The following is a 14,996-nucleotide window of genomic DNA, read 5'->3' on the forward strand; positions in this document are numbered from 1 at the left end:
ATAGCAGAATCTACTCACCTCAACTCTCTGGCGGCAGCCATTGTTGTTGACACCCAAGCGCGCTTTGGTGACGTGGTTGATTACGTTACTGCTGATCATCTGTCCATCATCGTATAAAGCCCGCCCTGACAATTTGATTGGATCGCCAGAGAGTGGGCGATCATACTCGCGCTACTATGGAGCAGAGCCAGACCGAACTTCCCGACCTCAAACCTTGTGGGCGGGACTAAGTTTGGAATGGCACCCAGGCTACTAGTGACCATGGATGATCACTACTTTTCAAGGTGCATTGTGGGAAATTTCGAGTCAACTACTTTTTCATCCACTAGACGTTCGGATACTAATTTAAAATGGCGTAACCACTATATAGTACCCTATATAGTGATTAGGGCGGACATTTGGACAGAGTCTTAGTCCTTCCATCCGATGACTGTCAATATAATAGGAAACAAGAGAAAAACATTATTATACAGGGAGAAAATGTTAAAAAAAATACACATTAGAGGAGCAAAATAATGTGTGTATCCAAAAAACTATTAAAACAGTATGAAAATACACTTGCAGGCATTGGGTTGTGAAAAATAGGGAGATTGTTTTTCATGAGCGTATTGGCCCATGAGGTAATTATTTGTCATTTCCTCCTTTGTATTATAACATGGTAAAGGAACTTTTTTGTTAAAACATTCAGTTGTTGAATTTTAAGGACAATGGGAAAAAAGCAGTATTAATCATTTAAATGAGTACCAGAAGACTAAATAATAAGTCAGTTACACTAAAATGCATTTAGTCTGCAGTGTTGCAGATCGAATTGAAAAGTATGAACCACTGACCGCCACCATCTAAAGGATTAATTGGCTGCTGCCATTAGAAAAGTGGATGAATTCACTGAATTTAAACTTCAAAGTCAATAAAAAACAAATCTTATTCAAAATCGTACCTTCACAAACATATACTTTAATTTGATAACAGCTGAGATACGCCCATGAGTGAAGGAAAAAGTGAGCTTGTGGGGGGATATGTCTTAGTATCTCGTACCAGATACTGTGACATATATAACTTTTTTCCTTCAAATTAAAAGGGAGAAATTACTGATCGGGTGCCTGGTGGGAGATATCGAAGAAAAATCGAAAGTCAAGAGTCTCATGCATAAATCAGGAGAATTGACAAGTATGTGAATATGAGTTAAGTAAAACGGATCACATCCTCCTCAGTTTAGGCAACAGACATAAATATGTGTTGTTTTGCACCAATGGGGACCTTTCCATTGATTCTCAGCTAGATTTAGGTCCAGGTTTTGACTAGGTCATTTTAACACACATTTTAAATTGTGCTGCTGGAAACTGAACCTCTGCACTGGTTTCAAGTTTTAATTATTTATTTTTTTGAGCTTGTAACAGATTTAGCTCCATCCATCTTCCCATGAACTTTAGGCAAATAGAATAAAAGCTTGTTTGTCTTTCATGCTTCACTAAGAATTTGTTGCTCAAAGTGATGTACAACATTAGTTTTCATCCAGACATTGTTTTGCTCTGTATTAATCAGGACATAGCTGTTTAAAGCAATACTAATCATTTTTGCTTCTGTAGCCCTTTTAGCACCACGACTAAAGAGTTTGACCACGCAGCTGGGCAGTTGTCCACATGTGATAACACCAAAGCTTGAGTGATTAGTTTTCATGATTTACCTTTCCAGTATGTCTTCTGATAGCAGACAGACCCTAATTTTGTTCACATGTTTCTTCCAGGATAATGTGTTATTTAAAATTTAATAAAAAACTAAAAAAAACTATTTTAAATAACACACTAATTGTACCTTAGTTAATTTAACTTTAACACCTTGTCTAAGTTAGGTAAGGTGTTAAAGGTAGATAGCAAATAGGTTTATCTAAGTTAAGTTAATCACTAACTTCTGATAACCATATGGACAGTGGGTATTAATACATTTATTTAACAAAACAGATTCTATTTTAATAAATATATATAAAGATTTTAAAGCCCTAAGATGCATTTAACAAAGTGCAATAATATTAGATTATTTATCTAAGTTAAGTTTATCACTAACTCTTGTGATAACAATATGGACAGTCGGTATTAATACATTTATTTAACAAAACAGACTCTATTTTAATATATATATAAAGATTTTAAAGCCCTAAGATGCATTTAACAAAGTGCAATAATATTAGATTATAACATAAAAGTCAAAATACCTCAAAAATCCCAATAAACTGATGATTTAGTTTCCAGCATTCAGCGCTTTTTCTTTTATAATGTTAGAAGCGTTGGGATGAAGTATCTTTTATGGAGGGAAGAGGAGCCCGGATGGTTCTCTCTGCTGTTCTCACCACTCTTTTCACTTTCTTCCAGTCTGAGGCGCTGCAGCCTCCACAAAGCAAAGTGAGACAGCTGGTCAGAACGCTCTCTATGGTGCTTATATAGAAGGTGGTGAGGATGATTTGGGGCAGTTGGGCGCTCATAAACCTTCGCAGGAAGTACATGCGCTTTTGTGCCCTTTTGAGCAGTGAGGTGATGTTTATTAAAAAGGGCATGATTCGTGAAATTTTCAAGGGCTGTTCTTGGCCGCTGCCTTGAGGCGCCACCATGATGTGGATGAAATGCAGATGGAATCCACATCATGTCGGCAGATGGAATAAACCTGCTTAGCTTAAAATAGATGGAATAAAACCTGCTTAGCTTAAAATAGATGGAATAAAATCTGCGTAGCTTAAAATAGAAGCCATTTTTTATGTTTCATCACAACAATTTTGTATTTTTCATGATAAAATTTAACCTTGAGCAGATTTTTACATTAACCAGGATACTGACTGTCCCAACCACCAATGATATTATTTAGATTTTTTTGTCAGTCTAGTCAGCGGTCTCTGGGCTAAAGCCCACATTATCTGTACTGGAGATACAACACTGCATGAGTGGAGCTGTTTTTACCTCGGTAGAGTTTAAATGGACTCTGTTTCCTAAAAAAAAATAAAGCTGGACAGTGTGAGAGTTTAATTAGGGTTATCAGATTATAGAGGCTTAATTAAAATACACTGCAAACTTAACTGATGCACAAAAACATCGGAAATAAATTTACCCTTTTCATTCCACTGTACAGTAAAGCTTCGTTTTCATCTATAACATATAATCCATTTAAGAAAAGAGTTTTTTAACTGTAATAAACGAAATACCGTGATATTCGTCACAAGAACTGTTCATCAGACCTTAGTTTCCTCAGATTATTACACTTACAACCCAAGTCATGCTGGACAACCTTAGACTAGCTATTCTTAAATCTCACATAAAGTGACCATGGGGGATGTTATTGAAACCGCAGACCTTTGTATGATGAGTGCATTAACTGCTCACAGTTACCTACGCATTTCATGGCTCTTAACATTTCCACAAAACAAAGATGCAGTCAGAGGTCCTTTCAGTACTGTGGGCTATATCACGGGGGGGGGGTCGTCTCCAAGGAGAAGGGCAGAAAGGAAGAACTATAGGAGGGAACATGCAGAGATGCAGCCTCAGGGAAAAGAAATGTGTATTATGTGTGGGCTCAAGGTAAACCTAATCACAAAGGAAGCCATTTTCACCCTCTCTTTTATTAACAATTAATCTGCAACGACTTGCTTATCATTCTAACGAAGCATAGCCTTTTACCTTTACTCTACCCTCTACTTCAAATGAAGGGGGCAGTTTTTACTAAATCTAAAGGAAGGGGGTAACAGCACATGCAGAGCTGCAGGAAATGAGGATGTTTGGATGTGTATGAGCTGCAACGTGTGGGATGATTTAGGGAAAACACAAGCATGATTATTCTTTTGTCCTTGTCCTTTGTTAAGCAAATTTAGCCACAGTCAACAGCTTACACAACCTCATCCTACCTCAGGACGTGTTCAGGTTTATTCTGATTTTAATGTCTAAAATTTATCCAGCTTTTGCTCTTTATTTTATTGGAATTTAAGCTTGGATTTTGCCAGTTTGTCAATTTTTGCACATTTGTGTAACTTTTTCATTTTTTTCATGTTTCAACCACAAATATTCATATGATAGACCAGCACAAGGTAATGCTTGATCATGAAGTGAAGAAGAAAGATATAGGTTCTTATTTTTTCTTCACAAATTGAAATCTCAACAGTGTGGTGTACATTTTTTTCTAAATCAGAACCCTTTACTCTGAAAGGAAAATTTACTACCTTTCGAGATCATTCTGGCATAAATTTAGTTGTTCTCTAAAGACTTCAGAGAGTGTTAGAGAACAAGCAGCATAATTCAGACAGGGAAAAACAGAAAACAGGCATAGGAAAAAGAGGTTAAATTTGGGTTTGGTTATGCAGTGCATTATTTATTACAAGTAGAAGAAATTGGTCCAATGAGAATTAAATTAAATGTTTTAACCTGCATGTAAAAAAATAAAGGACTTACAAACCACACCATCCAGGCTTGAGCAGAGATAGGAAAGCTGGTTAGAGTTTGAGAGAAGATGGAGAGAGCTAAATAGATGTCAACTGTGGAGGGAAACTGTTTTAAGGCTGCAGGAGATTTAAAATGGAGGTGGGGTTTCACCTTCAGGCTGGACACATACCCTAAACATAAATCCAGAGCCTCAGTAGAATGATGGATGACAAATGGTGAGTTATTTTACAAAAAAAGAGGAAAATGCCAATCTTAATGTGCAAACTAAAAGACCTCTGTGTTTGCAACTAAATGTGCTTCTGCCAATTATAAGTTTTAAACATATCTCCACCAAATTTTAGGGCTTTAAAACATTCAGTGAGAAATGTATTGTTTTCTGTCCATTTTAAATTATGCTTTCTGTTTGCCTATTATGCAATCTGAACTATTGTCATTTTTTACTTGTTTTATAGGAAATGTTTTTTAGTTCTGATGTATGTTCAGAGGCACAGTTGATGCCCTTGACATTTTGTCACTAAAATGAAAGCTTCTGGACGACTATTTGAAAACCAAGGCCACAATTGGAGGCACTTTAGTCCAATAGTCACCTTTAATACCATGAGTGCTGCTGCTGCCCTCACCCGCTCAGGTCTGGGTCTCGCTCTAGATTGTTTTTCCTTTTCAGCCTGAGACACACACTCATAGTTAAGGTATATAGTATTGAGTCTGTCATTTAAATGTAAAGTTTATAAAACAAGAAGAAGAAATAAAAATCATACTTGGTAGGCATTCAGTTTGGTTTGCTTATAATAACATATCAAAAATAAAATAAAAAAGGTAATGGATTGAGATGTTCTTCTTATTCGTGTTCATTCTTCCTAATGAGTCTTTTTTTATGTATTAATGTTGCAGTGTATCTATTATGCAGACTTTAATTGGATAAAGTCGGCTATTTGGACCTCATCCAAGTCCTGAAATCCACACAGACTGAGAAACATATTGCAACACCAGCAGTCTGGATTATAAAACTGTTTCGTGATCAAATTTCCTGATTATACTCTAATTATTTTTGCATTAAAGGAAAATAAAATTACAGGACAGATAGAATTTGCTTTGGTTTATCTAATATTTATAAGGTCCATAAAAGATATGCAGTATTCTTTAAAATCTCAATGTGTGGCATTGATACGATGTGGCTTATGGTGGTTTTGATGCACATATGTGCATATCCATTTGTGCATGTTGCTCTATCAGTTGCTTATTTCTTTTAATCTGAATTTGCTATATTGCATGGTATTATTTTATTTTATAAATGTGGCTTCACTTACTTACCTACTTCATGTTTTTTATGATTTTAACCGTTTGTGTTTCTGCTTGCTTTCATCTGACCGCCTTTTGGTGATGGTACTGTACACCTGAATTACCCCACAGAGGACAGTAGGGTATTTTAATTATTGATTTTATTTTGCAGACTCACAATTCACAAACTCACAAACAACAAAACAGAAAAAATAACAATTAAAATAACTTATAAAAAACTCTCATTCCAGTGTTTCCATGGAGGTGGCTTGTTATGTGCACTGGCAGAGGATGTGCCACCAAAACAATAAGGCTGTTCTGGGAGCTGCAGAGGCAAGACTAAAAAAAATGAATTCTCTACAGTTCCTATATTGACTTGATAAAAACATCTCACCAGCTCTACTGAGTCTCATTTCTCAATAACCTTATAATCAGACATCTTAAGCTTCTGCATACCTGCTTTTTTAACTTTACACCACAAGGGGGGTTTTCGCAGTGTTCAATACGCTTTAATGCATCAGGATGACTTCTTAAGTGTTGGTCTTGTTTTTACCACCAAGTTGCATTTAAGTGTATTTAAGAGGTGCAGCTGCAGATTTTTTTTTTATATTCAGTAACTATAGAACCAGAACAGATCCTATATTTATACAAGACCAGTCATCAGCTGGGAAGTGTATATAGAGGAGTCTATACTGTTGCTTTGAGGGACTCAGGAGCAGAGGCATCCATGTTGCACAATTCCACAGTTAAGGGCACCAAATGTTGCTCCATTACTGCTAGTCTGCGTTCAGTCGTAGTAACCTGATGCATATTCCCTTTCTGCACTTTGCATGTACTTCATTGCACAGACTATGTAAGAGCTCCGTCTTACTGAGCAAGCTGGACACATATATGCTGCTGAGTGTGGCAGCTCATCCAGGAAGTGGGAAACAAAGCGCAGTATCTTCCATACAATAATTAAAAACTTTAAAAAAAGGTTTTAATGGTGTTTAAATATGTTTGATGCAGGCAGACATGTAGTCTTAATTTTGACCACAAGAAAATTGGGAAACCTCTACAATACTATGTCTGTCAGGTGCATTTTTAGCTCTTCAATTTTCTTGGAGGATGATTTTTTTTTTTTTTTTTACATGCCCTTTATGCATCTCTGTGTAATGGCTCTTGATCCTCTGACGGCAGCCACTATCCACGCCTCAGGATTCTCCTCCAAACTCTTGATTCTTTTTCTTCACAATCCTCCCCAGACCAGTTATCCCTGTTGTGTATGTTTCTTCTTCTACCACGTTTTACTTCTCTCAGCCATTCTTGAAAACACTTGGATGCAACAGTCTTTAGTAGTGTCCTTTTGTGGCTTATCCTTCTAGTAAATGGTGTCGCTGACTGTCTGCTGGACAACTATCAAGTTAGCAGTCATCCCCATTGCATAAGCCAAAATCATCAAAATTACATAAAGGCTTAGACTTGTTGACTCTATATGTGATGAATTTAAGGAAAGCAAAACTTTAACATTTTTAAAAAAGTGACAAAGAATATTTTACATTTTTAGATTTTTTTTATGTTGCTGTATTTAGTTTTACCCCCTGCTGAGAGATGATTAAGCATGCCTCTGCAGTGTGTCCGATCAAACAGGCCTTTTTTGCTTGTCCATATATGGTATTTCAGTCGACTCTTCTTTTTGTTTTGTGTGCATAGCTGTGAGCTTGTGTGTGAGCCTGAGCGGGTGGGAGTGCTGTTGGATCATCCTCCTAAAGTGGCGCTAAAGAAAGATGTGGATTGGCCCAGGCTTTATTCCCCTCACTCTAAGAGATCTAAGAAAAAAAAAAGCACAGTGGAGGAAGGGAGTAGATGAAAATAGCTCAGTAGGCAACCGCTGACTCACAAGGCAGAGCTGGGAGTCAGGATGACATCTATTCCAATATTCATCAGAAATCAGCTTGTGTAACTACCTCTGTGTCCATAAACCGTCAGATCTCAGTGCCCCTCGCCACTTCCTGCATGAATCTGGTGCACATTTCTCATCCATAGCCGTATTAAAACAAGGAGGTGAAACCACAGGTGTCATTTATTTCTTTTGACAGCGGTGCCCAGAGGCATTAGGGCATCAGGATTGTTAGCTGCAATGTAGCGTGATTGGCTAAGCAGCCTGCCCATTCATCATGCCATGATTGCATGGGGAATTTAGGCTGTCCCATGTTTGTGTTTTTTTAAATATGAAATGGAACAAGAAAATGAAGTGAACACATATTTTAATTAGTCTGATTAAAAGGAGGTGTTAGCCTAGTCGTTAGAGCAGTGCACTTGCGCTCTGAGAAGGTTCGAAGTATCTCGTTCGATCCCCATAGCCTCCACTCTGGGTTCCTGAGCAAAACCCTTAACCCCACACCTGCACCACACAATGGCAGCGCACTGCTCCCCTAGGGAATGGATCAAATGCAGAGAGTGAATTTCCCCATTGTGGGACAATAAAGGGATTTACATAAAAAAAAAAGAACCACGTTAAGTTTAAGTACTGGTTACATACAAAACCTTACCAAAAAGTAGTGCATGCAAGATACAGTAAACATACTAATTTTAAACCACAAATAAGCACGTCTACTTTCAGGTTCTTTGTAGCGTACTTATCAATGATATGCATTACAGTTTATGTTAACTATAGATGACTTACATAAAAGTATAATAAAAGTATATCTGCCCTAGACTTGTAAGTATCCTTACCAAAACTAGCTCAACTGCAAGTTCAAATTTTAAAGCGTATTTAAGTATACAGTAGTATAAATCCCAAGTTTTCAATTAAAGTAAACTTGAAGCTTACTAAAAATATATACCTTATTCACATTGTAACATTCAAGACTCAGCTTGTAGTGTACCTGCATCAATGTATCCTTGAGTATACTTAAAAAGCACATGAACTTGAAAAATACTCTGTTTTTGTAAGGGTTATTCAACCGAAACTGAAACTATTGTAGGTAATGCAAACAGGTTAGACCTTTAAATTGGAGACTGTTTCATTCACCTCAGTATTTGGCATTTAATAAAAAAGAAGTTTAAAAGCCCAAAATGTCATCACACCCACATTGGGCTGGCAGTGCTTCAGGTAACATATTGGTAAGTTATTCTGGCTGCTATGTGCTTATAAATATAAGTAGTCAGAAAAACCTGCTGTTTCCTCAAAGTGGGTTATTTAACATAATAGTAAAAACAGATTCATGTTTGTCTGTAAGGGGAGCTGTGTGCACAGATGCAGATAACAAGCCTTCCACCCATCTCCTCCCACTTCATCTATCAGGGTGGATGAAGTGGGAGGAGCATTTGGCATGGTGGGGGTGACGCTAGCAGTCCAGTAGTCAATGGGTGAAAGGTGGGGTAAACCCTGGAAAGGGTTTCTAATCCAGCACAGGGTATCATCCAATTATGAATACTGCAACATGCCTGTAGCATGACAGGATCAGCATGTGTTCAGTAAGGGTTATCAGTAGGAGAGAAAGGGACACGCCTCCAAATTGCACAAACTTTACCTTTACTGGTTTATATACATACACCTAGTTGTAGATTATCTCACAAAAGCAATATCAGGCTTTAGAGGTTGTGCAGCTGACTCAGTATGATCAGTAAAAAGCATAGTCTGATACATTTGTGTTTATAATCTGTTCTGAGTAACCATAGAGGTTCAAACAGTGAGCCGTGTGAAATGGATTTTAGTGATGCACACCGGTGCGTAGATCTCTGTAAACACACAAAGCAAAAAAAACATCCTCACTTTCAGACTTTTCTGACAATCTGTTGGATAGAATAGAATAGAAACGTATTTATTTGTCACGCATTGGGGAATTTCAGCAGTTTCAACAGCATGCCAAATAGGCAAATGCCTAACTGCATACAGGTACACAAGACTAAAGGGACTATAAAAAAAAAAAATCATAAACTAGAAAAGAATGCACAGCAAAGGAAATACCCACATGCCAGGAAATAAACACTATGAGTTATTAGAATGTCATACTCAGCTCAAAAAAAAAAAAAATAAATAAAAAGTTAGCTTAGCACCATGGATTTAAAAACACGTATGGGGCAGATACAGTGTGTGATATTAGACTGACACTCTGGGTCCCTGAGCAAAGACCCTTAACCCCACGCTGCTCCCCGGGTGCCGCACAATAGCAGCCCACTGCTCCCCAAGGGGATTGTCTAAATTCAGAGAATGAATTTTGTTGCTCTGTACTTGTCAATGTAAGGATATGTAATGCGTAATGACAATAAAAAAAGCAGGAAGAACAACGATTCACATATAGAAACTGACCTATAAACACTCATTACGCCGGATTCACCCTGACGTTAGTTCTGCTGCAGTCCTGATCTATTGTGGGTTGCAAACAGCCACTCAGGAGCCAAACCAGCTACAACTGGCTGCAAGCGTAGAAAAGATCTTCATCAGGGTTTTTCACTCTTTCCAGGAGTTCTAATCAAAACTTGCCACCCATATGCATGAAAATAATGTTTTTATCCTCTAAAAGCCATTTTGCTCCCTTTTGTTTTGTTTTTTATTTATACTAGACCAGTTAGCAATAGTTTGGTGGCGGAATTTAATTTTAATATTTTTTTTTTTCAGTTGGAACATTTTACTGTGTGAGCATCAAATTATTTAGTTCACTTTTAATTTTTTCTGCGGAGCAGATTGGTGCTTTCAGGATATGTAGCCTGGCAACACTATTTAAGTCTGGTTTTTGGAGGTTTTGTGTAGTATAAAAAAAGGTCTGATGTTTAAATAATTTATATCCCAAAATGGTTTGCTTTCAGGTTGAGGCTCAGAGCTATGCAGTCTCTTTTCGGAGGAGGGGAGCTGGGGCTGCTGGGAGGAGGAGGCGGCGACGCAGGAGGCCTAAAGGAGGATGGCTGCGGCACCATGGCGTGGAGGACCTCGCCTCTTCCGACTGACGATGTGTACTCTGCTTCCCACTTCACACTCATCTCCGCCTATCAGGAAATCAAAACCAGACTGGCCACCCTGGAGCGAGAAAACACCAGCATCAAGAGGAAGCTGAAGATCTATGAGATCAAGGTGAAGGCATTTTTGAGACAAACATTCATCAGATTATAGAAAAAAAAATCAATACAGATTTTGTGTCCTTGTTGATGTCAGATAGAGGCACTCCTGCATCTGTTTTTGATTTATTGGAAAGTGCAGAGAGCAGCTCCATTCCTTCTATCTTTATAAAGGTGGGAAAAGTTTCAAAAAAGAAAAATTCCTTTGAAGGTCATCTATTCTAATGAAAAAACATATATACAAGTAATTAACCTTATAATCAAAATGAGAATAATAAGATGTAAGTGTTAAAAAATATATTTTTAAATATATTTCATCATACCTCATAGTGTTAATAGCGGGGTCACCTGCTCTGTTTTTCCTATTAGTCAGTGACATTTAAGAAAACAGAATAATGAAATGAAGAAAAAAGTGAGAAAAGCTTTTCATCTCTTAAGGTAATGTGATGCAGAATAAATAAAATAGCTAAACTGCAATATTAGCATAAAGGCAAAAGGAGGAGTGATGGATATTTATGCGTAATCTTTCTTTAAAAACATTATTTCTATTTTTTTCACAAATTCAATCTGAGCTCTGCTAGTGAATTTTTCATAGAAAAATTTGCTTTAGAGTTTATGAAGGTATTATTAGCTATTNCATCCATCCATCCATCCATCCATCCATCCATCCATCCATCCATCCATCCATCCATCCATCCATCCATCCATCCATCCATTCCAAATATTATATTCTTTAGAGTTAATATTGTTTATTAACCCTGGTTTATAGTATTCTTTCAGCCAATGTACTGAAACTGAGGTGATGGGGAAGTGGAGTCCTCTTTATCATTACAACTAGAAAAAAAAACGCTGTGGCTTTAAACCTTGGGAGTGACACGACCAAATAACTAAAGAAATAAAAAAAAAACTCTTGTGGTTTTTAAAATCATAATATCTTATAACCTTGGTAAACCTCAGTACCGATAACTGGCACCTGTTTAATTTGTTCTCATTTCTTTTCTTGAAAAACTTTGAGAGATACCAACAAAAAATACTCTGATCACTTCTGACTAGAAATGATACCCAGTCACTGGAATCTATTACCATTTACTATAAATACTACTTCCTTAAATGCTTAGAAAGATTTTTTTTATTATTATTAAAAAGGGCATTGCTAGATAGGTCTGTAATGCCATCTTTAATACCATGTAATCTTTTTACATTGTTTTATTATCTTTTGAGAAAATTTACTATTACAAAAGAAGCTTGAAAATAATTGCTTATCCAAATCTATTGGTCTTGACTCCATATTTTACCAATCCCATAGATTTTTAAGCAAGGTATGGACAGTAAGTATAAAAGTATTCAGATTAGGATAAAACTTTCTGTGATTAATCTTTATTTGTATTCTTATAATAGCGTAATAGAGATAAGATAATTTTGTTTTGTATAGCTTTCAGTGATAAAAAAGGAAAAAAAGAGTACATTCCTGTGCATTAGAAATCTAACAGTCTATTTGTTTCTGTGCAGCTGAAAACTGAGAAAGAATCCTGAACATTGCAGGTAGGGTAAAACTGTGCCAGACGGCAACCTAAATTCAAAAACCAATAACATCAGCGAGTTTGCAGGTGCAAAAACTTCTTCACAAAATGGACAACATCTGCACCTGCTCCACCAAAACCAACACCTGCCTCTCTGGGATTGGTCCCCAAGCAAATAGCCACCTGTGAGTGAGTCAACAGCAGGTTAGCAGCCTAAAGCCTGCAAAGACAGCTGCTCGCTAAAAGCATCCAGGAGCTCTGACTCTCTCCTCCTTGAAATGTATTTGTTCACACTTGGAATTTGCACTTAAAGCACCAGTTTGAATCTTATTTATTATTTTTTTTTAATTCAATCACATTGTTTTCTTATTTTAGGTTCTAAGAAACAAGAATTAGGCTTTAGATTCTGAATACTTCCTTTGTATACGATCACATTTGGAAAAAAAGGTAGAAGAATCTAAGAACATTTTCTGTGTACTTGTATAATTCCTGAAATAAGCAAACCACCAAAACCTAATGATTAGTGGAATATCCATGGCTGTGCTTCTATTTTCATGTAATCCCCCTCTGGTTCTAATTTGAACAATTCACCTCCCTCCCACACTTAACATCATCTTCTTTTATTCTCTCATACTTTTTTTTTTGCGTATTCCAACATAAGCTCTGTTTTCTAATTTCTCCTCATTTTCTGTCCTCCCACCTCATTCCTTCATGTTAATTGGCCCAAAAACGTAACCGGTTTGATCTTCATGCCAATTCAGCTATAGTTTGAAGGATTCCTGCCCTACCTGCTGTCTGATCAAACAACAAGTCTCATTAGCAAACATGATAGTCAGACTGTAGTCTGAGCCGAGCAGCTCTCCTTATAACCAATAATTCTGCATATTCAAATTGATAATTGGATGAATAAATATCAACTGCTTGTTTATGCAAACACGGGATCAACCAATAACATGGTGGAAGCTGCATTTACTACATAAATATGCGTACATTACACCTTTCACGATTGGAAAAGCACAAAAAGCTTCAGAGAAGCTTGCATACAAAATGACGAAGGGGCGGCTAAAACCAAAAGGTTTTAATGATGAAATGAAACATCATAGAATGTAGGTGTATTTATTTAAAATTCTGACAAAACTTAAGTTTCCCTTTGGAGAAGAGAGAATGTTCGAGAAGAAAGGCATTGAAAAGAGGGAAGAAACATGTTCCACACCGGTTTCGAAAGATGTTTTTAAAAATGAATCTTTGGTGCACCTAAGGATCTCTGATCAGATGATTTCAGATCACAACAAGAAATATGAAATGTTGAGAGGTTGCACATAGAGGAGGCGATGCCACAAAGGTGTTTTAAAATTGAGGACTGATATCTTAATTTAGATTCGTAAAAGTAAATCCAAATTTACTAAGAAGGTTTAAATGTAAGGAATCTGTGGAGGGGAGCTAAAGATTAGGATGATTGAAACAAGGCCTTCCAACCTCATATGAAAGACTTCTCTCTCACTGAGAGAAAACAAAAAATAAAACAATCAAAAATACTAGCAGGGGTGAATAATTCTGGGCTTATCATGGGGAGCATGTGCAAACAAAAAACTCCAAAAAGGAAGTGATGTGTCGTCTCTTTGTTGTGTTCAATAAAAGCCTTGTTGCTGTGTTGTGGATTGCATGTTAATATTTTATTATGCAACCATGCTGTTCCAGTGATCCAGGCATGATGAGATAAAAGCATGAATGATCAGCTCAAGTCAGTTCTCAGAACAAGATTTGAATGCTTGGAAATGTTCCTCAGTTGAAACAGGCTTCTTGATCTGTTGTCAAGGATGATGAGAGAAAAAATGTTGTGAAGGGCAGTTTTGGTTTTCAAGTTGAATTTTTCTCATACTTGATCCAACGGCTTCCTGATCAGGGTAGTGCTTCAGTCAGTTTGATAAGGAAGTGAAAGATTAGTTGCCACCTTATTTTTTATGCATAAAAATCACTAGGTATCTTAATATGTCCTCCAAGTTATTCACTGCAGTTCGAATGGGTTATACTAGTCAATGAATTCAGCTAAACTTCATCAATAAACCAATCGGCAGTCTCTGAATTGGCCAGCCCACTTGCATGGGGCTTTGCAGCCCACCCCCTCCCCTGCTATTTCCTATCAGACTGCCTGGGTTAATCAGTGTTGTGCTTGGCACGTTGTCATGATGCGTCTGTGTTTTGTGCTCCAAACTTGGCTGCAGACTTTGCTGCAGGCTTTCCTTTTCCACTCAGAACAGAAAAAGATGTCCCAAAATATAAGCAAATATTAATCACCAACGAGCGCTGCTGTAATTGGAAATTAGTTCAAATAACTTAATACCTGAAGCAAAAATGACTCAGTACAGTTATTAAAATGTCACTTAAATGTAAAGTTTGGCGTCATTGTCTGTTTTCCTGATACTCCAGATGGTTTGTTAGATAAAATCATCTGTGGGGTCATTGATGGAAAGGTTTTTTTTTTTTTTTTTCCTAAGAAAACGCAAGTCAGGCTCTTACAAAAGGAACTTGGCTGTAAATTGAAGGAAAATAACAGACAGCAGGTGGAGGCAGTTGGTATGAATAAAGCCAGTAAAAAAAATAAGAAATACTGAAATAAAAGTAATATTCATAAAAAAAATGATACATTTAAAAGAAAGTAAACCATTTTGTTATGCATGGATGGATGGATGGATGGATGGATGGATGGATGGATGGATGGATGGATGGATGGATGGATGGATGGATG

The 14,996-nt window shown here is 37.0% G+C and overlaps 1 protein-coding gene across 1 annotated transcript in view; it reads left to right on the forward strand.

Moving 5' to 3' along the window:
* The window catches only part of tbkbp1 (TBK1 binding protein 1), a 103,868-nt gene that overhangs the window by 42,291 nt on the left and 46,581 nt on the right, over positions 1–14,996 (forward strand). Inside the window, exon 2 of the mRNA XM_015389071.1 lies at positions 10,485–10,746. Within this exon, the coding sequence (XP_015244557.1) occupies positions 10,485–10,746 (262 nt within the window). The remainder of the gene's footprint in view (positions 1–10,484; positions 10,747–14,996) is intronic.

Source organism: Cyprinodon variegatus, unplaced genomic scaffold (genome assembly GCF_000732505.1).
Source record: "Cyprinodon variegatus isolate N-32 unplaced genomic scaffold, C_variegatus-1.0 Scaffold447, whole genome shotgun sequence".
Lineage (NCBI taxonomy): Eukaryota > Metazoa > Chordata > Actinopteri > Cyprinodontiformes > Cyprinodontidae > Cyprinodon > Cyprinodon variegatus.